This window comes from Canis lupus, chromosome 9 (genome assembly GCF_003254725.2).
Source record: "Canis lupus dingo isolate Sandy chromosome 9, ASM325472v2, whole genome shotgun sequence".
Taxonomy (NCBI): Eukaryota; Metazoa; Chordata; class Mammalia; order Carnivora; family Canidae; genus Canis; species Canis lupus.
In genome coordinates this window covers 19,030,387-19,055,336 of record NC_064251.1, presented here as the reverse complement: position 1 = coordinate 19,055,336, position 24,950 = coordinate 19,030,387, and the positions used below count along the sequence as shown (strand labels likewise).

General features: G+C 39.2%; 1 protein-coding gene across 1 annotated transcript in view; it reads right to left on the bottom strand.

The window, feature by feature from the left end:
* Nucleotides 1–7,554, bottom strand: part of LOC118355732 (leucine-rich repeat-containing protein 37A2-like) — a 121,554-nt gene extending 114,000 nt beyond the window's left edge. The window contains 1 exon segment of the mRNA XM_049113781.1: nucleotides 7,473–7,554. Coding sequence (XP_048969738.1) covers nucleotides 7,473–7,554 — 82 coding nt within the window.
* Between the last annotated feature and the right edge of the window lie 17,396 nt (nucleotides 7,555–24,950).

Below are 24,950 nucleotides of genomic sequence, written 5' to 3'. Positions count from 1 at the left end.
GTCCTGGCCAGAGAAGAAAGGCTTTCCTCCTTCCCTGACAACGACTCTGCCAATGAGAGACAGTCACACCTGAGTCCATGAAAAGCCACTATGCTTTGAACTCCCGGCTTATACTGTAAACTTTTTGTTTATAACAGCCTTCTCAGCTTCCCCCTTTTCATTTATAAAATAGAGTTCCCCTCCTCTGTTCTGTGAACTTGCCCTTTGCTGTAGCTTGCTTGTCCTGGCCTGCGATCCTGGGCTGCTCCTGAATAAGCCCACTTTTGCTGGTGAAATAACCGGCAGTTTTATTTTCAAGGTTAACAAGGACCACCTAGAGGACTTGTTAAAAGATAAACTGGGGAATATTTAAAATCCAAAGTGTTCATTGGAGCAAAAATCAATTCAAATCAGACAGCATCCCATCTAGCAGATAGAAAGAAGCTCCGAGGAGCTGTACGAAATGAAAGATTTGTATAGCCAGAAGGAAAAAGGAACGAGGAAGTCATACTAGACAAAAAGGGGGCTGGTTAGGCGATAGTAGGTAGGGACCCTTCAGGCAGGTGACCTAGCTAGAGCTGATCAGATGATTCCTGACTGACAGGCGTAAGATCCCATTTCTGGGAGAACTAAAATGAGAACTAAGTTAAAACTCAGTTTGTTGACTTGAGGCTTCACATTAGAAACTGCTTTAGGTTTTCTTTTTTTTTTAAGATTTTATTTATTTATTCATGAGAGACACACACACAGAGAGAGAAAGAGAGAGACAGAGAGAGAGAGAGGCAGACACAGGCAGAGGGAGAAGCAGGCTCCATGCAGGGAGCTCAATATGGGACTCGATCCCAGGACCCCAGGATCACGACCTGAGCCAAAGGCAGATGCTCAACCACTGAGCCACCCAGGTGCCCCCCTCCTTTTTTAAAGGGGTCTATTGTCTTCTTTTTAACGACTTACATAGTATTTACTTTTGCCATTTAAAGCATAGATTAACTTCTAAAGATCTGTGATTTTTCACAATGAAATAAGATTAGGGCGAACAAGTATAACAACTCCCCTGAAGAGTTATGCCCACTCAACGTTTCTACCTGAATCCTCTCCAGTTATCTTTAGGATGATGCAGATGTACAACAGGCCAGAGGTGCAGGTAGTAGGGCCCTCAACTGGGCTAAACATGGCACAGAATAGATCAGGAGTTCTCAACCCTGACTCACCAGAACCATCTGGAGAGTTTTAAAGAATATGGATGCCTGGTGCCTATGCCCAGAGATTTTGACTTAGTTGGTCTTAGATGTGTGGTGGGTTTACTGATTTTGAAAACTCTCCCTGAAATTCTGATGTGCAGAGTTGGGTATCTCTGCTCTGGACTGATCCAGTGGTTCTTAAATTTCTCCGGTCATAAGGGTCCCCAAGATGCTTGTTAAAAAGTGTATCTAATTGGGACACCTGGGGGGGCTCAGCGATTGAGCGTCTGCCTTTGGCTCAGGTTGTGATCCCTGGGTCCTGGGATTGAGTCCTACATCGGGTTCCCTGTGGGGAGCCTGCTTCTCCCTCTGCCTATGTCTCTACCTCTCTCTCTGTGTCTCTCATGAATAAATAGATAAATAAATCTTCAAAAAAATAAGTGTGTCTAATCAGCTACTCAGGTGATTTGATTCAGGTGGTCCTTGAGCCACACTCTGGAAAAAAAAAAAAAAGAAATCAAAAAACAAAAAGCAAAACTCTTGTTTTACCTTATTTGTTTAAGCCCTGGGCTCGTCACCTGGCGACACCAACTTCAGCTATGTGAGAGTTCACTCAGAGTACATAATTCTTAATTTTGGCAGTTCTCAACATTCATGGAAACAAAAACTTTCACAAAGCTTCTATACAATTGTGTTACCACACGCAATGCCAGGGGCAATTCCAAATTCCCATAAGTCAGACAAATCTCCAGCCAAGAAAAAAAAAAGAAATCTAAATAATGCAGTAGATGACACTCAGAAATAAACTAAAGCTTGGGCAGCTCAAGAAGGATCTTCTCTTTTTTTTCGATTTTTTTTTGCCTTAACATACAGAATTTTATTTTAAAGATTTGTCTATGACCCCACAATTCTATTTTCAGGTGTTTATCTAGAGAAATGAAAACATGTGTTCCTAAAAAAGACTTGGGCAAGAATGTTTACAGCAGTTTTATTTACAATAACCAAATGCTGGCAATCATCTAAATACCTATCGACAGGTGAGTGACCAAATAACAACACAGGAGGGCACGTGGAGGCCTCAGAAGGCTACACTGCTTATCCACCTTGCAAGTTTGTTTAGGGAGATTGAGTTAGTACCTGAAATATTGCTTTAAGCACTTTGACATGTAATATCTCCTGCCTTCATGACATGTACTGATAGACAAATAGGTAATGCGTACCCACACATATTGCGTGTGAGAAGATAAATATTATGTCAGTGATTCTCCCTTGTATATTGTATACCTTCTGTCATAAGTCATAATTTCTCACCAAATAGATGTCCTGAGTGAACCATGATGAAAAACCTTATAAATAGCAAAGACAAAAGAGAAAGAAATAACAGTAAGAATTTCAAACACCTCACTCATGATATAAATTAATTCAATGAGCGGTACAACAAACACATATCCAGAGCTTGTGATAGTCCAGGCCCAAGCTCTGACAACGCGCATAAACAAGGTCCTTGTCCTCAGGCTTTGGGTTCGGATGGAAGATACATAGAAGTTGACAAGCATTGACAGAGTAATGTGGTAACTGGTAGATTAAAAGAAATATATGGTACTTTGAGAGGTCCCTAACCAGGTTGGGGAGAGATCAGACGTCTAAGGAGGAGACCAAATGAAGAATTGAATTAAAAAAAAATGAAATCATAGAGGTCCTGAGGCATCAAAGTCAGCCGAGTATACACGAATATAGAGGAGGTTGGGAAAGGAAAGAAGGGGAGGTCTTAAGAGAAGAGGAAGATGAGGCAAGAGACTTCAGAAGAGTCAACAATGAAAGGGCGGGTGAGCCATGTTAAGCATCTTGGCGGGGGGCATCTTGTCAAAAACAGGAAGCTGTCAGGTACAAGACTTTTAAACTTGATATTTTTATGATTGTGCTTCTGTTTAAGAAAGAGCACTCTGGATGCTGCCTTTCAGACAAGGTCAAGTCAAGAAACGTAACTAGCAGCAAAGAAGCTTCTCACGATCCCTGCCACACACTCTTGTCTTGCTCACGGGAGAAGAGTGGTTTTGCACGATGGTGGGCTTCGTACAAGGAGTTTCATGCAGCATGTACGCTCTTGGGTCTGGCTTTTTTCACTCAAAGATGTGTTTTGAGATTCATCCGTATTGTTGCATGTACTTGAGAATCATTCGGTTCTGTTTCTGTATATTCTTCTAATGTCTGTATAGACCACAACTTATCCATTCTATTGTCCGTGAACATTTGAGTCATTTCATTTCTCATTTCATAGTTGATGTTCAGAGCTATTCATTTTAGTTCTTGAAATAAAAATCAACCTTGTATCTCATAATGTACATAAATTCAAAAGTTTCCTAAAAATATCATGTTAGATTTAGAATAAGTCAAGTGTATAATTCTATTTAATCTGAATGAGCTATCATAATATTTCTGGCTACAAGTGACCCATAAAACGTGATTAAAATTAGTAAATTAACTTGGACATTCTTTGGTGTTCATATGCAATAAAAATGACATTGAAATACATCTTAGGTGCTTAGTAAAGCAACCGTGATTAATAATACTCATCATAATCATATCAAATAATACTTTCTTCACCATAATCAATGCGGATAGGGTAAATTCTAAATGAGTTATCTATGATCTTAAACAGAATGATTCATAGATATAATATGTGTCTGAGTGTGTGTGACAGAGGGAGATTATTGATAATTACTTATGGTCACGAATAAGGTGGTGAAATTTCAGTTTTTAAGTTTCCATAGACTTGTACTGATAGCTCAGTTCTGATGCTCAAAATACCAACTCCAGTGTGTAAACCCGGTGAGGCTTTTGTTTTTATTTCATGGGCATATTTATTTTCTGCACTGGGAACAGGAGTTCAATTGAGAATTATTTAATGTGAACCTGTTGTATGCCAAGATCTGTGGATCTGTGCTTGCCAAATGTGTGAGAATAAGGTGTATATTTTGTTTTTTAAACACATATCCTCTGATCTTCTTTTTTTTTTAAATTTTTATTTATTTATGATAGTCACAGAGAGAGAGAGAGAGAGAGAGAGAGAGAGAGAGGCAGAGACACAGGCAGAGGGAGAAGCAGGCTCCATGCACCGGGAGCCGGACATGGGATTCGATCCCCGGTCTCCAGGATCGTGCCCTGGGCCAAAGGCAGGCGCCAAACCGCTGCGCCACCCAGGGATCCCCTCTGATCTTCTAATCTCCCTTCCTCCTTCCCCCTCCCCTTCTTTCTTTCTTTCTTTCTCTTTCTTTCTTTCTTTCTTTCTTTCTTTCTTTCTTTCTTTCTTTCTTTCTTTCTTTCTTTCTTTCTTTCTTTCTTTCTTTCTTTCTTTCTTTCTTCTTCCTTTCTTCTTTCCTTTCTTTCTTTTTCTTTTTCTTCCCTTTCTTTTCCTTTCCTTTCCTCCCCTCCCCTTCCTACCTCTCTTTACCCCTTCTGTTCTTTTGCCTTTTCTTTTCTTTTCTTTTCTTCTTTTCTTTTCTTTCTTTTCTTTTCTTTTCTCTTTTCTTTTCTTTTCTTTCTTTTTTCTTTTCTTTTCTTTTCTTTTCTTTCTTTTCTTTCTTTTCTCTTCTCTTCTATTTTCTCTTCTCTTCTCTCTTTTTCTCTCTCTCTCTTTTTAAATTTGAGAAAAAGATCAATGCCCCTGTGAGTGTATGTGGAGTTGTTAGGGGCTGAAGTTGTTTCAAAAGCCATCATTATCATTTTAAACCTAGAGATTCTTTTGTTCCTGAAAGCCAAGTAGAATGGGCAAGTTACATTGAAGTCTAATGCAAATCAAATATTACTAACCCCAAAAGATTGCGACCAAAGGTTTTCCTGGTAACTGGGAAATCATTGGCACATCCCTTCCTGCAATAGTCAGTTGCTGAGTAAATAAAAAGGCCTCCCAAAAACGTAGAAAATTACACTCACAGGAAGGACAATTTGATTTAAAGTTTGAATTTAGAGTCATCCACTTTAAACTGCAAAATGGCAGGGTTTTCAAATCATACTTCATAGTCGTTTTAGAATATTGAAGTAGGTCCAGGAAGGTTCCACTACCTGTATTTTGTAGGAGCATTGACCTGTGCAGTGGCTGTTAAAATGAGCACAATCCCCAGGATTTGCACAATATAAACTTTTTAATTAAAAGGTTTGAAAATAACTTTTATTTTACTCTGAATCTAAATGTGGTCCAATTGAACAATATTGTAGAGTTTGTCAAGAAGTTTCTTTTTGAAAAAAAATCCAGGTGCAAGTTATAAAACTTTTTCAGATTCTTCATTCCTTGGTTCATTCATAAATACTTATGAAACACATGATTGTTTATATTATATGGAAATATATAGCTATACATATAATAATATACTCGTGTAAAACATATCCCTGTAATATGGAGGCTGGTTTTCTTGAACAAATCCCTCACATATCAGGGCTAAATATGTTAATTTTAATATTTTTTTGCAAAAGAGAAATATATTAGCCAATGTCTTCTTAGTAATATATACTCTTTGGTTATATATATATATATAATATATATATAAAATATATATAATATATATTTATATATGTGTGTATATATTAGAATTGTGACAAAATTTTACACATATAGTAGAAATATATATAAATATATGTATATACATTAGAGATACATATATTATATATATTACATTATATACATTATTTTCTATATATTTGTATATATGTCAAATTGTAATTGTATGGAATCTAGAAAATCTCTTGCTGGAAGAACACTGATCTTCATTAAAGTGCTGTTTTATTCCTGGACTCCCATTCTTTGTTTGCTGGTGTTAGTCACAACTATTTGCATTTGATGTAATTTAATGACAGTTTGCCCTGATAATGGTCAGGCTCTTTTTCTGTCTCCCAGAAACAGCACAGAGGGAAAGAGACAAGTTGGTTAAATCCTGGTCAAGCATCATTGAATGTATTACTGTATAATCACGCGGTGAAAGTCATCTGCTTAAAGTTTCTTTTAGAAATGCCCCCTTCATGTCACAAAAATGTTTTCTTTTTCTTTCTTTCTTTCTTTCTTTCTTTCTTTCTTTCTTTCTTTCTTTCTTTCTTTCTTTCTTTCCTTTCTTTCTTTCTTTCTTTTCTTTTCTTTCTTTCTCTTTCTTTTTCTTTTCTTTCTTCTTTCTTCTCTTTTAAAGACTTCATTTATTTATTTGAGAAAGAGAGCCCAAGTTGGCTGGGGGGCGGGAGGGTGAAGGAGAGGGAGAAGTAGACTCCCTGCTGAGCAGAGAGCTCCACTCAGGGGCTCAATCCATCCCAGGACCCAGGGATCATGACCTGAGCAGAAAGCAGACACTTAACCTACTGAACCCCACCCCAGGCACCCCATAAAAAGGCTTTCTATCGAAATATTGAGAAGCAGCAGGACGTCAGAGCCATCTCAAGGGAAGTCAGAATTTGAGGAATCTCTGAAGTATTCCCATGTTGGAAGCATGAGGGAAACATTCCAGAAGAATGGGAGGGAAAAAGTTGGGAGAAAGCAGACTTCCTAGCCCATCTGCAAAACTGATGTGTGTTTTCCTTTCTTGTTCAAGGGCTAGCACTCTTAATGAGGGAGTTGAGCATCATCAGTGCAGCTCAACCAAGTGAACCTTGTGATACCCTTTAGTGCTGTTTTCCCCAAGCTGTGGGGAAAACATTCCATTTTCCTACTTAAACTTGAAAAAAAAAATGTAACCACCAGAGGGCAGAAGACATTACATTTCAAAGTACCTAAAGTAATATTTCAGCCACTAACTCCATCTCCCTAAGCAAACTTGCAAGGTGGATACACGAGGTGGCCTTTCGTGTTCATCCATGTCGATCATAGATCCTTCATCTAATCTCTGAGCCTCCATCAGCAGTTATTGCTCTGCCCCTCGCCAACTAAATTACACCATTTTTAACCTACTTTCATCAAATTAAGCCATCCCTTGTCCCTTTGGGTCCCTTGGAGTTCAGGGAAATAGTGAATTACTCAGAAGAACTTTAGGTGATATCTTGACTCCTCAGGCCATTTTTCTACCAGAAACATGGAAATAAACTGTGGAAAAGATATTTGCAACATGCTTACTAGCCAAGTGAATTCCTCTGTGCCTCCCTTTTCTGTTTCCATTCTTTATGAATATTCTCACCTTAGCTCCTGTGACTTCACTTTTTTTTTTTTTTTTTTTTACATCAGCTCACCATTGCTATATTAATCTTTTGGACTTACTGATCTAGTTCAGGCTTACCAGCCGGCATTGTAACCAGATAAAGATAAATCCTTATCTGCCCTGATGCTCAAAAGTGACTCACTTCCCACTTCCACATGACCTCCTCTAGAGTCTTCAGCACCTGTATCTGAAGGAGATCCATGGCATATAGAAGGTGACGCCATCCTTACTAGCATTAAACTTTGAAAACTTGATTGTAGCATGCAGGGTGCTATTGGTGGCCTATCTTGCAACCCTTTGAGTAATGTGTTATGGCAACTGTGTTTAGATGAATGACAAGCCTGAGTGAACTGAAGGCTTCTTGCTGTCTTATTTTGAGGATACTACCCTCCTCTCCACGACATTTCATGTCACATGCTCATGATACCAGCCAGGTGATTGTAGACAGCATCTCTTACATCTCCTGTCACCATCGTTAAGACTGCTCTCACACTCACCTTTAAGGTGGTTTCTGCCTCCAATACTTTATTTATTTATTTATTTATTTATTTATTTATTTATTTTAAAGATTTTATTTATTTATTCATGAGAGATGCAGAGAGAGAGAGAGAGAGAGAGGCAGAGACATGGGCAGAGGGAGAAGCAGGCTCCACGCAGGGAGCCCGACGTGGGACTCGATCCTGGATATCCAGGATCACGCCCTGGGTTTGCTAAACTGCTGAGCCACCAGGGCTGCCCTCCAATACCTTCTTTAATGTCTAACACATCAGTGCTCTGGAGGAGCATAGTAAATTAAGGATCTATAGGCTGCTGCTTTATGATACTTTAGAGAAAAGTTACTCCAAAATTTGGGATCATTAGAATCATTTGGAGTGCTGTTAAAGAGTAGACACTTGAGCCTAATTCAGTAATCCCGGGAAAGTATTCAGGGCTTCGTATTTTCAATAGGTAGCCCCAAACTGCTCATTTGGGGTGATAGACATATTCTATTGCTATTATAATATCTATGCCTGCTTATTCCCCCCTAATGGAAGCTCAATTAATGAATTAGAAGCAGGGAGACACCTACGACTCAAAGGAATAGTCTCTTACGCTCTCCACTTAGATGAGTCATGACAGGCCTAAACCAATGTATCAGTTAGGGTAGGACTAGCTCTGTAACAAGTTGACCAGGCTAACTTCATAAATTAACAAAATGAAAATTCATTTCTCATTCATATAGGAGTCAAAGTGGGTGTATATCAGGTGGTGTTCTATGTGGTAATTCACGGACATCTTACAGCTTGACCATGTCTCCTGGCCTTAGAGTACTTAGCCTCCATCTAGGAGGGACACACACACACACACACACACACACACACACAGGGAATGCAGAGGGAAGGGACACCTCCTTCCCATTTCCTTATGGAAGAGACATGATTACTACCATGTACATTCTATTGTCAGGATCTGGCCACATGGCTCCATCTACATTTTAGAGAGACTTGGAAATGCAGCTTGCTCTTATGGAGGAAGGGCTTTCTCAGCAACCATTCTCAACTATGAAAGGGAAGCAACACTCTTTGATAGGCAGCTGGTCACCTTGGCCATGACTGGTCACCATAATCTTATTCACCTTTGCCAAATATGAATTGACGGTAGCCATGTGATGAATCCTGCTTAGTGACATGTAAGAGGACAGCTTCTGGAAATAATTTTGTTTTTTTCATAAAGGTTAATATGACCTTTAACCTCTTCTTACTTCTTCTTTTCTCCTCTCTGGAAGGAAGGTGGAATGACAGAGGCACAGTGTCATCTAGTAACCACAAAAGAATATGGACAAAAGTCAACCATGTAAAGGATGTTTAGTAGAAAAAAATGGAAAGAGCCTCATCCTTCACTGTTCTTCAACCACTTATTCAGTCTTAAATGTTTTGTTCTAGATGTACTATTACTTAAAGCATATAACCCCAGGGCACCTGGGTGGCTCAGTGGTTGAGCACCTGCCTTTGGCTCAAGTCGTGGTCCCAGGGTTCTGGGATCGAGTTCCACATCGGGATCCTCACAGGGAGCCTGCTTCCCCCTCTGCCTATGTCTCTGTCTCTGTGTGTGTGTGTGTCTCTCATGAACAAATAAAATATATTTTTAAAAAGCATATAACCCCAATATCTTCAAGCTATTTTAGTTTCCTAATCCTGGTTGATAGTGATGTACAGATCACAATTTGAGAAACACTGATCTAAAGAATGCCCACCCCGTCCCCCCTGAGCCTTACACAGGAGACACTGTGTGGAAAATGCTACCTGCCTGTTCTTCTAATAAACATGCAGCACTATGTAGATATGTAGATACGTAGATATCCAGATAGCTCACATGACCTAAAAGAACCATCATAATGACAACAGTCATAAACATCATTTCTGGTTTCTATGCTCTGACATCCTCAACTAACTTGTCCTGTATGCTGCCCTTTATTATAACAATCTACTCTGAAAACCTCAGATGGGGAGGTTGAATGCATTGTCAAGAAATGGCGGGGCTCATGAAAACATATTAAGTACTTGGTTTGTTGGGAAGGATCAGGCACAAACTGTTAGCAGTCATGGGAAAAAAATATTTTCATCACAGAAAATACTTGCTGGTGTTTCTGTCCATTGAAATAACTCTTTCAGGGAGGGGAGTTTTGAAGGGAACGTTAATGCCCAGCTAATGTGCACTGAATGTGTACTCCAGTTTTTCCAGGATGGACCAAACTTGTATGTATTTCTTAGCTTTGCTAAATGCACCCAAAATACAGTCACCCCATTTGTAACCTAACAGTATGTCATACGTATGCAAGGAAGACTCTATCTGTATTTACAGAAACTATTTTCAAAGATATCACAATCACATGTTCTTCAGCTCAGGGAATTCTCCTGGCCTCTCTCTCTCTTGGTTTTTGCAGTTCCAGGTGCTTTAGGCTAGGGCTTCCCATAATGTCAAAGGGCACGAAGCAAATGACCCTAAGTGCATGGTACTCTATACATTGGGGGGAAAAAAAAGGAGACTCTATAGATCCCTGGGCTACTCAAGCTCCAGCCAAAAGGCAAAGTATTTTAGAACCTCAGCACATCTGAAACCTAATATGTGTCAACCAGTGCACCACACATGGTGCATGAGAAGCACATCTTGGCTTCCCTCCCTTCATGTTTTCAGCCAGTAGTCTTACTCCTGAAAGCCTAATACACGGTTAGAAATCCCTTAGGATTCCATTACTAGGATAATACAGAGACCTCAAACCACTCAGAGTACCATATCATCCGTAATCCACATGGGGCCTCCAGCTCTGAAGATAACACTTTGAAAGAAGGATCCACTCAAAGGTAGTTATTTTGGTTGCCTTCCTTAGGAAAACTGGAAGTGGCTAGCATCATTTACATAAAGCTAAATAAAGAGTTGTTTTCCTTCCCATCTATCAGGACTGTTTTACAGTTGAACTTCCCAGAAGGCCAGGATCCCATTGGTTGGCTCTAATGAACTTCCCTGTTTCTTGTTTATTTCACCAGGCCCCAGGTCTCAGTTCCTCATCTATAGACCTTAGGTTTGAGTTCAGCTTTGCCCTTTACTCAGAAGCTATGCAACCATGGAAAGTCACTGAAATTTAAGCCTCAATTTTCTCTCTGGTAAAACTGGGATCACCCAAGTACTTATCCCATGAGTGTGTAAGGATCATGCAGATTTAGTAAATTGGCTGAAATCGGTAGAACACAATTGGGAAAGACCCTTTTAATTAATACTGTGCAGTAGATTTTTCTTATTTCTTTCTTGTATTTATCATTACATGTATCTCGAAGAACAATATTATATTTTTAGTTGTTAGAAATTCCCATCCTGTGTAGAAAAAAAAGTGAGTGAATATATAAATACCCCCCCCTCAAAAAAACCACACATACATGCTAACTCAGGCCTCGCCTGTGATGTGTAGTTATTAAGCAAAACTGTAACCATTCCAACCCTGTTTAACCCAGAGTAACTCCATTTTTAGCTGTTTTACATTTAAACTCCTAGGAAAAATGTCATTTCCATAAATGTTTTTGCAGCTAGAAATATTTGGAATCGAGAGGATTATGTAGCATCACCATAAAACACGCCATCTAAGCCAGATATTTTTGAGATTGATGAGCCATTGTAGGGATATTACAGTGAAGCCTCACTGTAATCCAGGACTGTCCTAGGTAAACTGAAAATGTGCAACTTCTAATTTAAATGAAGGTATCAGAATAATATTCAGTGGTGAAGGCTAAAAACCCAGCCAACAGTGGTTTAAAAAAAAAGAAAAAGAAAAAAAAAAGGAAATTTCTCTGCTTTTCTTTATCAGTTTTTCATACCCCCTTCCTTACATATAGGTTATATGTCCATGGCTGATAATGTGAATGCATGATAGTATGTCCCCAGGCTCCTTCCTGGTCCAAAATGGTTACTCGTGCTTCAGCTGTCAGGTTGCTATTAGAAAGAGTAGAGAGGTTCTGGCCTTCTCCCTTTAAAGACTTATCACAGGAATTGTACATAGCACTTCTGCTCATTTCCCATTAGCCAGGTCTAGTTATGTTACCACATCTAGCTACATGGAAGTGGTTCTCTGGCTATAAAAGAAAGACAATAAAGTGGAAACCAGCATTTCTGCCATTGCAACTTTTACTCTCAGGTATGTGAATGGGCCAGATGTCTATTCGACATAACACCACAATGGTTATACAAGAAACTTCAATTTGATTCTTTCATCACTTGCTTTGCAATGTTTGCACCAACATATTTTGCTACTTTTGTGTAATGAGCACTCAGTGGGTAGTAACTACTATTGAAATATGGTCCTTTTTGTTGAAGAAGCTTGAAATACTTGTGATGGAGAAACCAAAACAACAAGTGGAAAGAAGAAGCGCACACACACACACACACACACAACGTACAGAGTGCATGGTGTGTCCTAATGCTTCAGGGGCGAGACGACACGTATCCAGACAAGGAAGGCTATGGGAAGAACTTGGTCTTTATTTGGAACTTACAGATGGTATGCTTTGGTTGGAAGGAAAAGATAGGAGCAGGCAGTCCAATTGGGGGCAACGACTTGAGCAGAGGTATGAAAGCAAAGTGAGAGCAACGAGAGAAAATAACCGACGGAGAGCACAGTACTTGTTAAAGAGGAGCAGAGGGGGAGGTGCAAGGAATATGTGGAGACAGCAGATTTTGATTCTCCCACACGTACCTGTTGGCAGAGCTTTTGCATATATCTACATAAATCATGCAACCATTTGTGCTCATTCTGGGCACCGAGATGGAGAAAAATAATTTATCGAACATTGAAATGTATGAGAAGATTCTTAATGTTTTTGACTGATGGGACTCTGCCAATTAATTTTTTTAAGGATTTATTTATTTACTTATTTTAGAGAGAGAGAGAGAGCACGAGCACATGCAAGAGGGGGAGGGGCAGGGGAGAGTGAGAGAGAGAATCCTCATGTAGACTCCGTGCTGAGCGTGGAGCCCCACGCAGGAGCTCAATCCCAGGGCCCTGAGATCCTGACCTGAGCCCAGATCCTGACTGCTTAACCAATTGAGCCACTCAGGCACCCCTGCACCCACTATTATACAAATAACCTTGTGTGCAGTTATCTTACCCAAATTCTTCAAATTAAACATTCCTATCTCTTATTTTGGGAGATTTCTTAAGTGTCTTCAAAGGAGTGTCTGAGGTGAAGGAAGAGATTGATAGTGTTTCTGAGATCAAGCTCAGATTCTTTTGTCTTTTCCCAGCAGTTTGTCAGATTAAACATGTTTTGTAAAGAAGAACTCAGAATGTGGTTGGAGCTACTGGTTTTGTAGAGGAAGCAAAGAGGAATAACTCCCACATTGAATGATAAGAATAGTTACTTCAATTCTCTCGGTCTTCTTCTTGATCATCTTGCCAAAATCAGGAAGCTCCAAGAAATAAAAGACATTTAAAAAACACAAATAGAGATCTCTTTCTCTAACCCCCACTTTGCTTCTTTACATTCAAAGTGTATTTGCATCTTTTCCTTCACCAAGTAATTGAACTGTAACATACACGGATAAATCTAGGCTGATACTTTTGGTCACTAAAATCCAAAATAGGAGAATTGAATACAAATGCTTACTAATTTTGAGATCATGCTTATGTCCTCTCTGAATATTTGTCTACATTTGCTCTCGATTTCTTCAATTCACAAAAGCTGGTCAAGTTCTTTCCTCAATGGATCATATACTTTCCTAATTATTTGCCACCAACAAATACAAAAATGAAATGTCAAGGAATCTCAAATAAGAAATTATAATTCTCTGCTGTAGATCAAATGAAAGTAGGTTATTTGACACATTGCATTCTTCCTGCCATTTACTCAGTAGGGATTATGGCCCATAGTCTCCTCATTCCCTGGCCCAGTGAGACTTTTATAAGGAATATTACAATATTTTCATTCTTATGTATATATTTGTTGTATAAGGGGAAATTATAGAGTTTGCTTCTAAATGCAAATGGGTAATGTACAGAAGAGCTAAGCATATTACCCCTCAGTTTCAAAATGAAGACATTATCCTCTATCCTCTATCCTCTATCCAAAGACAACTATTTTTCCCAAAAAAGTCCTTAATGGGGAGGGATTTAGTAACAAAAATATTATGCACATAGAAGCGGTAAACCCTCAGCATTTTCTTTTAGGTATTAGGTCAAGATATTTCACTTCCTCCTATTGAATTGTCACCTAAACCAGCAGTGCAATTTTTCTGTTTTAGAAACTAAAAATACATATGTTTCAAAATATGTATCTAGATTCTGTTTTACACAAGGAATTCTGAGGCCTTAAGGTCAAAGAAGTAAACCAAAATGAAAATAATTAATGAATATTAGGCTGCTTTCAAGCACAATACATATGAAATACCGGGTCATAATGACCTCCCTAAAGGAGGCTGACTACCTTCTCAAACTGCCATGTCATACGGTATAGTTGACTGAAATGGCAACACACACTGGCTTTGTGTAGAATTTTGGATTACCCCTCCACCACAAAGCAGCTTCCACATAATCCTCTGGGGTAATTGAACCATGCAGCATAAAACTGACATTTTCAATGGATTCAAAAGCATTTGCATTTTTGATTGAGAGACAGATACAAAAAGCAGAGCTTGCAAAAGAAAGAGAGATACAGCATGGAAAGAAATCAGGAGGGACCACCTGTGTCTTTGGCTTCTAAGAGAGAAGTTGGATCTGGGAAGGACTGCTGCCAACAAAAGGGATGCCAACAAGAATCTTGAGGCTATTACTACCTAAATACATCTACATCGGCCACCACTATGGTGAGATAGTAAATATTCCAGCTGATTCCAAACTCCAGGGTTCTGGCTTCCCTTTGGCTCTGTCTTCATGTCTTTGTGACTTTATAATTGTTGAGGGGAAAAAAAAATGATGATTTACCTGGCCTTGACTGTTCAGGAAATGAAGACTCTGATAAAGACAGAAGTAGAAGAGACCCTTCTTGGATGACATCGGCAGCCAAGTCCTCAAAAGAGGAAAAAAGAGGCTTATGAGCTTAACATTTTTTTCTTGAGTATAATTCCCAGAACACGTTCTTGACCATGGCCATTTGCCAGTTCAACAGTTATGTTTGCCACCCAGCTTCTTTTGAATTTACCATAATGGGTTCTGTCAAAGCCAATACATAAGCTCATTTTTCCCCAATTCTCTTTTGTTTCACAGGAAACTACTATCAAATACAAATACACTCGCAGGATATTAAACATCACTCTTACTTAGCCCAAGATTTCAGAGTCTGAGAGAACATGGAAAAGGTTGTTTGACTCATTGAATCTACTGTAGTCAAAGAACCCTGTGATAAAGGCTGACAAACACGATGCACATTCAGGATTCTGTTTTTATTTTTTGTCTAGCTGAGAATGTATCAATCTGCTGAGGCATTTTAAGGATTTGAATTGCTTTGCCAATATTTATTTGAGATGTGACTAGAAGCTACAAGTTGATTATGAAGCCAGGAAGAGTATAACAGGAACATTTATTGAGCTAAAGACATTGGCAGCAACTCAACCCACAAGAGGCAGATAAAAATAAGTGAAAATAAACAATTAGTAATGTGTCATTTAGCTCACAACACAGTATATGTTTTCTTGGATATGAAACATTCTATACCTGACTATGCACATATCAGCTTATAAAGGCAATAGGGCTGAATAGTAGGCACACTTAAAATAATTGTATAGTGGAAAAAAAATGGCCTTTCAAGTATTCTTTGGGTATGAAGGAACCTGAGATGTTTCCTAGGCATGAGGTTCTATTCTTTCAAAAATGATGAGACTGGTATTTAGACATCTTTTTTGTCTTATGATTTTATTTCTTTTTATTTTTTAATTTTTTATTTCAAGTTTTTATTTATTTTTAATACTTTCTTTTTAAAGATTTATTTATTTATTCATGAGAGACACACACAGAGAGATAGAGAGAGAGGCAGAGACATAGGCAGAAGGAGAAGCAGGCTCCCCACAGGAAGCCAGATGCAGGACTCGATCCTAGATCCGGGATCATGTCCTGAGCCAAAGCTAGACATTCACTGCTGAGCCACCCAGGCGTCCACAATATTTTTATTTATTTCTTCATGAGAGACACACACACAGAGAGAGAGAGGGAGAGATATAGGCAGAGATATAGGTTGAGGGAGAAGCAGGATCCCTGTGGGGAGCCTGATGAGAGACTCAACCCCAGGACCCTGGGATTATAACCTGAGCCAAAGGCAGGCACTCAACCACTGAGCCACCCAGGTGTCTTCAAGTTTTTATTTAAATTCTATTTAGTTAACATATAGTGTAATCTTGGTTTCAGGAGTAGAATTTAGCAACTCGTCACTTATATGTAACACCCAGTGTTCATCACAGTAAGTCCCCTCTTTAATGACCATCACCCATTTAATCCCATCCCATGCCCCCTCCCTCCATCAATCCTGTTTATTCTCTATAGTTAAGAGTCTTTTATGGTTTGCCTCCCTATTTTTCCCCTTTTCCTTATGTTGATCTGTTTTGTTTCTTAAATTGCACATATGAGTGAAATCATATGGTATTTGTCATTCTTTAACTGACTTGTTTTGCTTAATATTAATACATTCTAGCTCCAACCACATCATTGCAAATTGCAAGATTTCATTCTTTTTGATGGCTGAATAATATTCCATTGTGTATATGTGCCACATCTTTTTTTTTTTTTTTTTTTGGAGTTCAATTTGCCAACATTTAGCATAACACCCAGTGCTCATCCTGCCAAGTGCCTCCCTCAGTGCCCATCACCCAGTCACCCCAACCCCCTGCTTACCTCCCTTTCCACTATGCCTTGTTCATTTCCCAGAGTTAGGTGTCTCTCATGTTTTATCACCCTCACTGATATTTTCACTCATTTTCTCTCCTTTCCCTTTATTCCCTTTCACTAATTTTTATATTCCCCAAATGAATGAGACCATATAATGTTTGTCCTTTTCAGATTGACTTATTTTACTCAGCATAATACCCTCCAGTTCCATCCACATCGAAGCAAATGGTCTGTATTTGTCATTTCTAATGGCTGAGTAATATTCCATTGTATACATAGACCACATCTTCTTTATCCACTCATCTTTCGATGGACACCGAGGCTCCTTCCATAGTTTGGCTATTGCACATCTTCTTTATCCATTCATCTCAATGGACATTTGCGCTCTTTCCATAATTTGGCTATTGTGGATACTACAACTTTAGACATCTTGAAAACAACAAGCATAAAAGACTCTTTTTCCACTGTTGAGGTATGCTCATGTTTTATATTACTTTAATAGAAGAGCAATTTAACAGTAGACCCCCAAAGCACCATGGGAATCTAACTTTGCTGAAAGAAATAGAAAGTGCCCTGAGGAAGGAAAAAGAGGTAAACAGTGATTGGCTGAGGCAAACCTTGTGCCTTCTGGGAAAATAGGAGATCATTATTTTTCTATGTCTGAAATTGGAATTTGCAGGAAAAAAATGACTCTACAAGAAATAGCTTCTGCCTTAACCTGATATGTAGATGTAGTTACCCTGATTAATATCCAGGATGAGGTTTTCATCCAGTTAGGCAGGACAGAAAAAAATGAAGCTAGACCACCAGGTGAAGTTCAGCAAAGCAGTATTTCCTGAAGAGCCCATGGTGCCCAACAAGAGAAAATAACTGATTTAGAGGATGGCATCCTTATTAATGAGAAATGGAGAGAGCTTCAAGGAATGGGTAGAGATGAAAAGAAAGCAGACTTTGATTCTACATGCGGAACAAATAAGTGTGGACACACACCTTACATCCTTCACAAAAATGAACTCAAAATGGGTCATAGACCTAAAGCTGAAACAAGCAAACAAACAAACCCTATAAATCTCCCAGAAGATAACAGAGGAGAAAACCTAGTTGAGTTGGGGGATGGTGATGTCCTTTTAGATACAATACCAAAGATACAATCCACGAAATAAATAATCAATAACCTGGAATCTACTAAAATTAAAAACTTCTGCTCTGCAAATGGCACCATCAGGAGATTAGAAGATAAGCCACAGAGGAAATATTTTCAAAAGACACATGGGATAAAGGACTTTTATCCAAAATATACAAATAATAATACAAATTAAAACTCAACAGTAAGAAAATAAAAAACCTGATTAAGAAATGAGCCAAAGACCTTAACAGACATCTCACCAAAGAAGACATACAGATGGCAAAGAGGCATATGAGAATATGTTCCACATCCTATGTCATCTGAGAAATGCTGATTAAAACAATAATGACATATGGCTACACACCTATTGGAATGGTCAAAACCCAGAATGCTGATAGTATCAAATGCTATGAGGATGTGAAGCAACAGGAACTCTCATGCTTTGCTGGTAGAAGTATAAAAACAGTTCAGACACTTTGAAAACACTTCAGAGATTTCTTACAAAACAATCATGCTCTTACCATATGATCCAACAATCCCACTTCCTGGTATTTACCCAAAGGAGTTGAAAACTTATGTGCACAAAAACCTTTTACATGGATGTCTGTAGTAGCTTTATTCATAGTTGCCCAAACTTGGAAGCAATAAATGCATTCTTCAATAGGTGAGCGAATACATCAACAGTGATACATTCAGAGAATAGAATATTATTCAGTGCTAAAAGCAAATGAGCTATGAAGCCATGAAAAGATACGGAAAAACTTTAAATACATAAGTGAATGGAGCCAATCTGAGAAGGCTGCATGCTGTATGATTTTAACTGTAGGATGCTCTGGAAAAGACAAAACTGTAGAGAGAACAAGAAAACCCATGGTTGGGGCACCTGGGTGGCTCAGTGATTGAGCATCTGCCTTTGGCTCAGGTTGTGATTGCAGGGTCCTGGGATCAAGCTCCACATCAGGCTCCCGGCAGGGAGCCTGTTTTTCCCTCTGCCTGTGTCTCTGCCTCTCTCTCTGGGTCTCTCATGAATGAATAAATAAAATCTTGAAATTAAAGAAAATAAAACCATGGTTGCTGGGGTGAGAGTGGAGGGAGGGATGAAAAGACAGAGCACAAGGAATTTCTAGAGCAGTGAAAATACTCTGTATAGTATTATAATGATGGATAGATGTTATTTTTCCCAAACCCATAAAACGTACACCACCACGAGTGACCCCTAAGTTAAACTACAGACTTTGGGTAATTGTAATGTGTCAAGTGTAGGTTTGTCCTTGGTGAAAAAAAATGTCCTATTTTGGTAAGTGATGTTCATAATGGGGAAGGCTGTGTGGGGGCAAAGGATATTTGTAATCTTTGTGTCTTTCTCTCTGTTTTGTCGTAAATCTAAAACTCCCTAAAAAATCAAGTCTTTGAAAAAAAATAATAGCATTAGTAATTCTTATCTTAGATCTACCAAGATAACAATTATTTGAGGTCACTAGCACAGTACATATTTATACATAAATATATAAATTAACTGCCTCACTCGCTGCCAGCCTAAAAATCTGTTTGAAAAACAATAGTCAGGGAATTATGCTATAAGGATTCCAAACTGTGGATTACAAATGTTTTTCCTAGTTGGATATCCTTTTAAAAAGACAAGTGATAAAACTTCTATTTTCAGACAGGTTCCAAGGGGTAGTTCTTTTTTTTTTTTTTTTATGGTGTTCAATTTACTAACATACAGAATAACCCCCAGTGCCCGTCACCCATTCACTCCCACCCCCCGCCCTCCTCCCCTTCCACCACCCCTAGTTCGTTTCCCAGAGTTAGCAGTCTTTACGTTCTGTCTCCCTTTCTGATATTTCCCACACATTTCTTCCCCCTTCCCTTATATTCTCTTTCACTATTATTTATATTCCCCAAATGAATGAGAACATATAATGTTTGTCCTTCTCCGACTGACTTACTTCACTCAGCATGATACCCTCCAGTTCCATCCACGTTGAAGCAAATGGTGGGTATTTGTCATTTCTAATAGCTGAGTAATATTCCATTGTATACATAAACCACATCTTCTTTATCCATTCATCTTTTGTTGGACACCGAGGCTCCTTCCACAGTTTGGCTATCGTGGCCATTGCTGCTATAAACATCGGGGTGCAGGTGTCCCGGCGTTTCATTGCATTTGTATCTTTGGGGTAAATCCCCAATAGTGCAATTGCTGGGTCGTAGGGCAGGTCTATTTTTAACTGTTTGAGGAACCTCCACACAGTTTTCCAGAGTGGCTGCACCAGTTCACATTCCCACCAACAGTGTAAGAGGGTTCCCTTTTCTCCACATCCTCTCCAACATTTGTTGTTTCCTGCCTTGTTAATTTTCCCCATTCTCACTGGTGTGAGGTGGTATCTCATCGTGGTTTTGATTTGTATTTCCCTGATGGCCAGTGATGCAGAGCATTTTCTCATGTGCATGTTGGCCATGTCTAGGTCTTCCTCTGTGAGATTTCTGTTCATGTCTTTTGCCCATTTCATGATTGGATTGTTTGTTTCTTTGGTGTTGAGTTTAATAAGTTCTTTATAGATCTTGGAAACTAGCCCTTTATCTGATATGTCATTTGCAAATATCTTCTCCCATTCTGTAGGTTGTCTTTGAGTTTTGTTGACTGTATCCTTTGCTGTGCAAAAGCTTCTTATCTTGATGAAGTCCCAATAGTTCATTTTTGCTTTTGCTTCTTTGGCCTTCGTGGATGTATCTTGCAAGAAGTTACTATGGGCGAGTTCAAAAAGGGTGTTGCCCGTGTTCTTCTCTAGGATTTTGATGGAATCTTGTCTCACATTTAGATCTTTCATCCATTTTGAGTTTATCTTTGTGTATGGTGAAAGAGAGTGGTCTAGTTTCATTCTTCTGCATGTGGATGTCCAATTTTCCCAGCACCATTTATTGAAGAGACTGTCTTTCTTCCAATGGATAGTCTTTCCTCCTTTATCGAATATTAGTTGCCCATAAAGTTCAGGGTCCACTTCTGGATTCTCTATTCTGTTCCACTGATCTATGTGTCTGTTTTTGTGCCAGTACCACACTGTCTTGATGACCACAGCTTTGTAGTACAACCTGAAATCTGGCATTGTGATGCCCCCAGATATGGTTTTCTTTTTTAAAATTCCCCTGGCTATTCGGGGTCTTTTCTGATTCCACACAAATCTTAAAATAATTTGTTCTAACTCTCTGAAGAAAGTCCATGGTATTTTGATAGGGATTGCATTAAACGTGTATATTGCCCTGGGTAACATTGACATTTTCACAATATTAATTCTGCCAATCCATGAGCATGGAATATTTTTCCATCTCTTTGTGTCTTCCTCAATTTCTTTCAGAAGTGTTCTATAGTTTTGAGGGTATAGATCCTTCACATCTTTGGTTAGGTTTATTCCTAGGTATCTTATGCTTTTGGGTGCAATTGTAAATGGGATTGACTCCTTAATTTCTCTTTCTTCAGTCTCATTATTAGTGTATAGAAATGCCACTGACTTCTGGGCATTGATTTTGTATCTTGCCATGCTACCGAATTGCTGTATGAGTTCTAGCAATCTTGGGGTGGAGACTTTTCGGTTTTCTATGTAGAGTATCATGTCATCGGCGAAGAGGGAGAGTTTGACTTCTTCTTTGCCAATTTGAATGCCTTTAATGTCTTTTTGTTGTCTGATTACTGAGGCTAGGACTTCCAGCACTATGTTGAACAGCAGTGGTGAGAGTGGACATCCCTGTCTTGTTCCTGATCTTAGGGGAAAGGCTCCCAGTGCTTCCCCATTGAGAATGATATTTGCTGTGGGCTTTTCATAGATGGCTTTTAAGATGTCGAGGAATGTTCCCTCTATCCCTACACTCTGAAGAGTTTTGATCAGGAATGGATGCTGTATTTTGTCAAATGCTTTCTCTGCATCCAATGAGAGGATCATATGGTTCTTGGTTTTTCTCTTGCTGATATGATGAATCACATTGATTGTTTTACGGGTGTTGAACCAGCCTTGTGTCCCAGGGATAAATCCTACTTGGTCATGGTGAATAATTTTTTTAATGTACTGTTGGATCCTATTGGCCAGTATCTTGTTGAGAATTTTTGCATCCATGTTCATCAGGGATATTGGTCTGTAATTCTCCTTTTTGGTGGGGTCTTTGTCTGGTTTTGGAATTAAGGTGATGCTGGCCTCATAGAACGAATTTGGAAGTACTCCATCTCTTTCTATCTTTCCAAACAGCTTTAGGAGAATAGGTATGGTTTCTTCTTTAAACGTTTGATAAAATTCCCCTGGGAAGCCATCTGGCCCTGGACTCTTGTGTCTTGGGAGGTTTTTGATGACTGCTTCAATTTCCTCCCTGGTTATTGGCCTGTTCAGGTTTTCTATTTCTTCCTGTTCCAGTTTTGGTAGTTTGTGGCTTTCCAGGAATGTGTCCATTTCTTCTAGATTGCCTAATTTATTGGCGTATAGCTGTTCATAATATGTTTTTAAAATCGTTTGTATTTCCTTGGTGTTGGTAGTGATCTCTCCTTTCTCATTCATGATTTTATTAATTTGAGTCTTCTCTCTCTTCTTTTTAATAAGGCTGGCTAATGGTTTATCTATCTTGTTAATTCTTTCAAAGAACCAACTCCTGGTTCTGTTGATCTGTTCCACAGTTCTTCTGGTCTCGATTTCGTTGAGTTCTGCTCGAATCTTTATTAACTCCCTTCTTCTCTTGGGTGTAGGATCTATTTGCTGTTTTTTCTCTAGCTCCTTTATGTGTAAGGTTAGCTTTTGTATTTGAGTTCTTTCCAGTTTTTGAATGGATGCTTGTATTGCGATGTATTTCCCCCTTAGGACTGCTTTTGCTGCATCCCAAAGATTTTGAACGGTTGTATCTTCATTCTCATTAGTTTCCATGAATCTTTTTAATTCTTCCTTAATTTCCTGGTTGACCCTTTTATCTTTTAGCAGGATGGTCCTTAACCTCCACGTGTTTGAGGTTCTTCCAAACTTCTTGTTGTGATTTAGTTCTAATTTCAAGGCATTATGGTCTGAGAATACGCAGGGGACAATCCCAATCTTTTGGTATCGGTTCAGACCCGATTTGTGACCCAATATGTGGTCTATTCTGGAGAAAGTTCCATGTGCACTTGAGAAGAATGTGTATTCAGTTGAGTTTGGATGTAAAGTTCTGTAGATATCTGTGAAATCCATCTGGTCCAGTGTATCATTTAAAGCTCTTGTTTCTTTGGAGATGTTGTGCTTAGAAGACCTATCGAGTATAGAAAGAGCTAGATTGAAGTCACCAAGTATAAGTGTATTATTATCTAAGTATTTCTTCACTTTGGTTAATAATTGATTGATATATTTGGCAGCTCCCACATTCGGGGCATATATATTGAGGATTGTTAAGTCCTCTTGTTGAATAGATCCTTTAAGTATGATATAGTGTCCCTCTTCATCTCTCACTACAGTCTTTGGGGTAAATTTTAGTTTATCTGATATAAGGATGGCTACCCCTGCTTTCTTTTGAGGACCATTCGAATGGTAAATGGCTCTCCAACCTTTTATTTTCAGGCTGTAGGTGTCCTTCTGTCTAAAATGAGTCTCTTGTAGACAGCAAATAGATGGGTCCTGCTTTTTTATCCAGTCTGAAACCCTGCGCCTTTTGATGGGGTCATTAAGCCCGTTCACATTCAGAGTTACTATTGAGAGATATGAGTTTAGTGTCATCATGATATCTATTCAGTCCTTGTTTTTGTGGACCGTTCCACTGAACTTCTTCTTAAAGGGGAATTTTAAGAGTCCCCCTTAAAATTTCTTGCAGAGCTGGTTTGGAGGTCACATATTCTTTTAGTTGCTGCCTGTCTTGGAAGCTCTTTATCTCTCCTTCCATTTTGAATGAGAGCCTTGCTGGATAAAGTATTCTTGGTTGCATGTTCTTCTCATTTAGGACCCTGAATATATCCTGCCAGCCCTTTCTGGCCTGCCAGGTCTCTGTGGAGAGGTCTGCTGTTACCCTAATACTCCTCCCCATAAAAGTCAGGGATTTCTTGTCTCTTGCTGCTTTAAGGATCTTCTCCTTATCTTTGGAATTTGCAAGCTTCACTATTAAATGCCGAGGTGTTGAACGGTTTTTATTGATTTTAGGGGGGATCTCTCTATTTCCTGGATCTGAATGCCTGTTTCCCTTCCCAGATTCGGAAAGTTTTCAGCTAGAATTTGTTCAAATACATATTCTGGCCCTCTGTCCCTTTCGGCGCCCTCGGGAACCCCAATTAAACGTAGGTTTTTCTTCCTCAGGCTGTCGTTTATTTCCCTTAATCTATCTTCATGGTCTTTTAATTGTTTGTCTCTTTTTTCCTCAGTTTCCCTCTTTGCTATCAACTTGTCTTCTAGGTCACTCACTCGTTCTTCCACCTCGTTAACCCTCGTCGTTAGGACTTCTAGTTTGGATTGCATCTCATTCAATTGATTTTTAATTTCTGCCTGATTAGCTCTAAATTCTGCAGTCATGAAGTCTCTTGAGTCCTTTATACTTTTTTCTAGAGCCACCAGTAGCTGTATAATAGTGCTTCTGAATTGGCTTTCTGACACTGAATTGTAATCCAGATTTTGTAACTCTGTGGGAGAGAGGACTGTTTCTGATTCTTTCTTTTGAGGTGAGGTTTTCCTTCTAGTCATTTTGGTCAGTGCAGAGTGGCCAAAAGCAAGTTGTATTGGGAATAAGAGAAAAAGTGAGGAAAGAAAGAAGGAAAGAAAATGAAAGAGAAAAAAAGGGAAGACAAAAAAACGAAAAAAAAAAGAGAGAAGAAAAAGAGAAATAAAAAGAAAGGAGGAAAAAAAAAGGGAGTGGGGGAAGGAAACAAATCAAAAAGCAAAACAAAAAAAAAAAAAAAAAAGAACCACGGGGGAGTATCTTCAGATTCTGTGTACTTTAAGTCCCTTGGGTTCCCCTGGAAGTTGTCAGTCAGTCTAGCTGGTGTTCTGGGGGAGGGGCCTGCTGTGCTGATTTTCAGGTGTTAGCAGTTGGGGGAGCTGCTGTGCCCCTGCCTGGTGCAGGGCTCAGTGGGGGTTGTTTACCCCGTGAGGCCGCAGGAGGAACAGCCCCAGTGGCGGGGCAGCTCTGGAAACCTGGATTCAGCTCCGGCAGGAACTCCGTCTGCAGGGCCT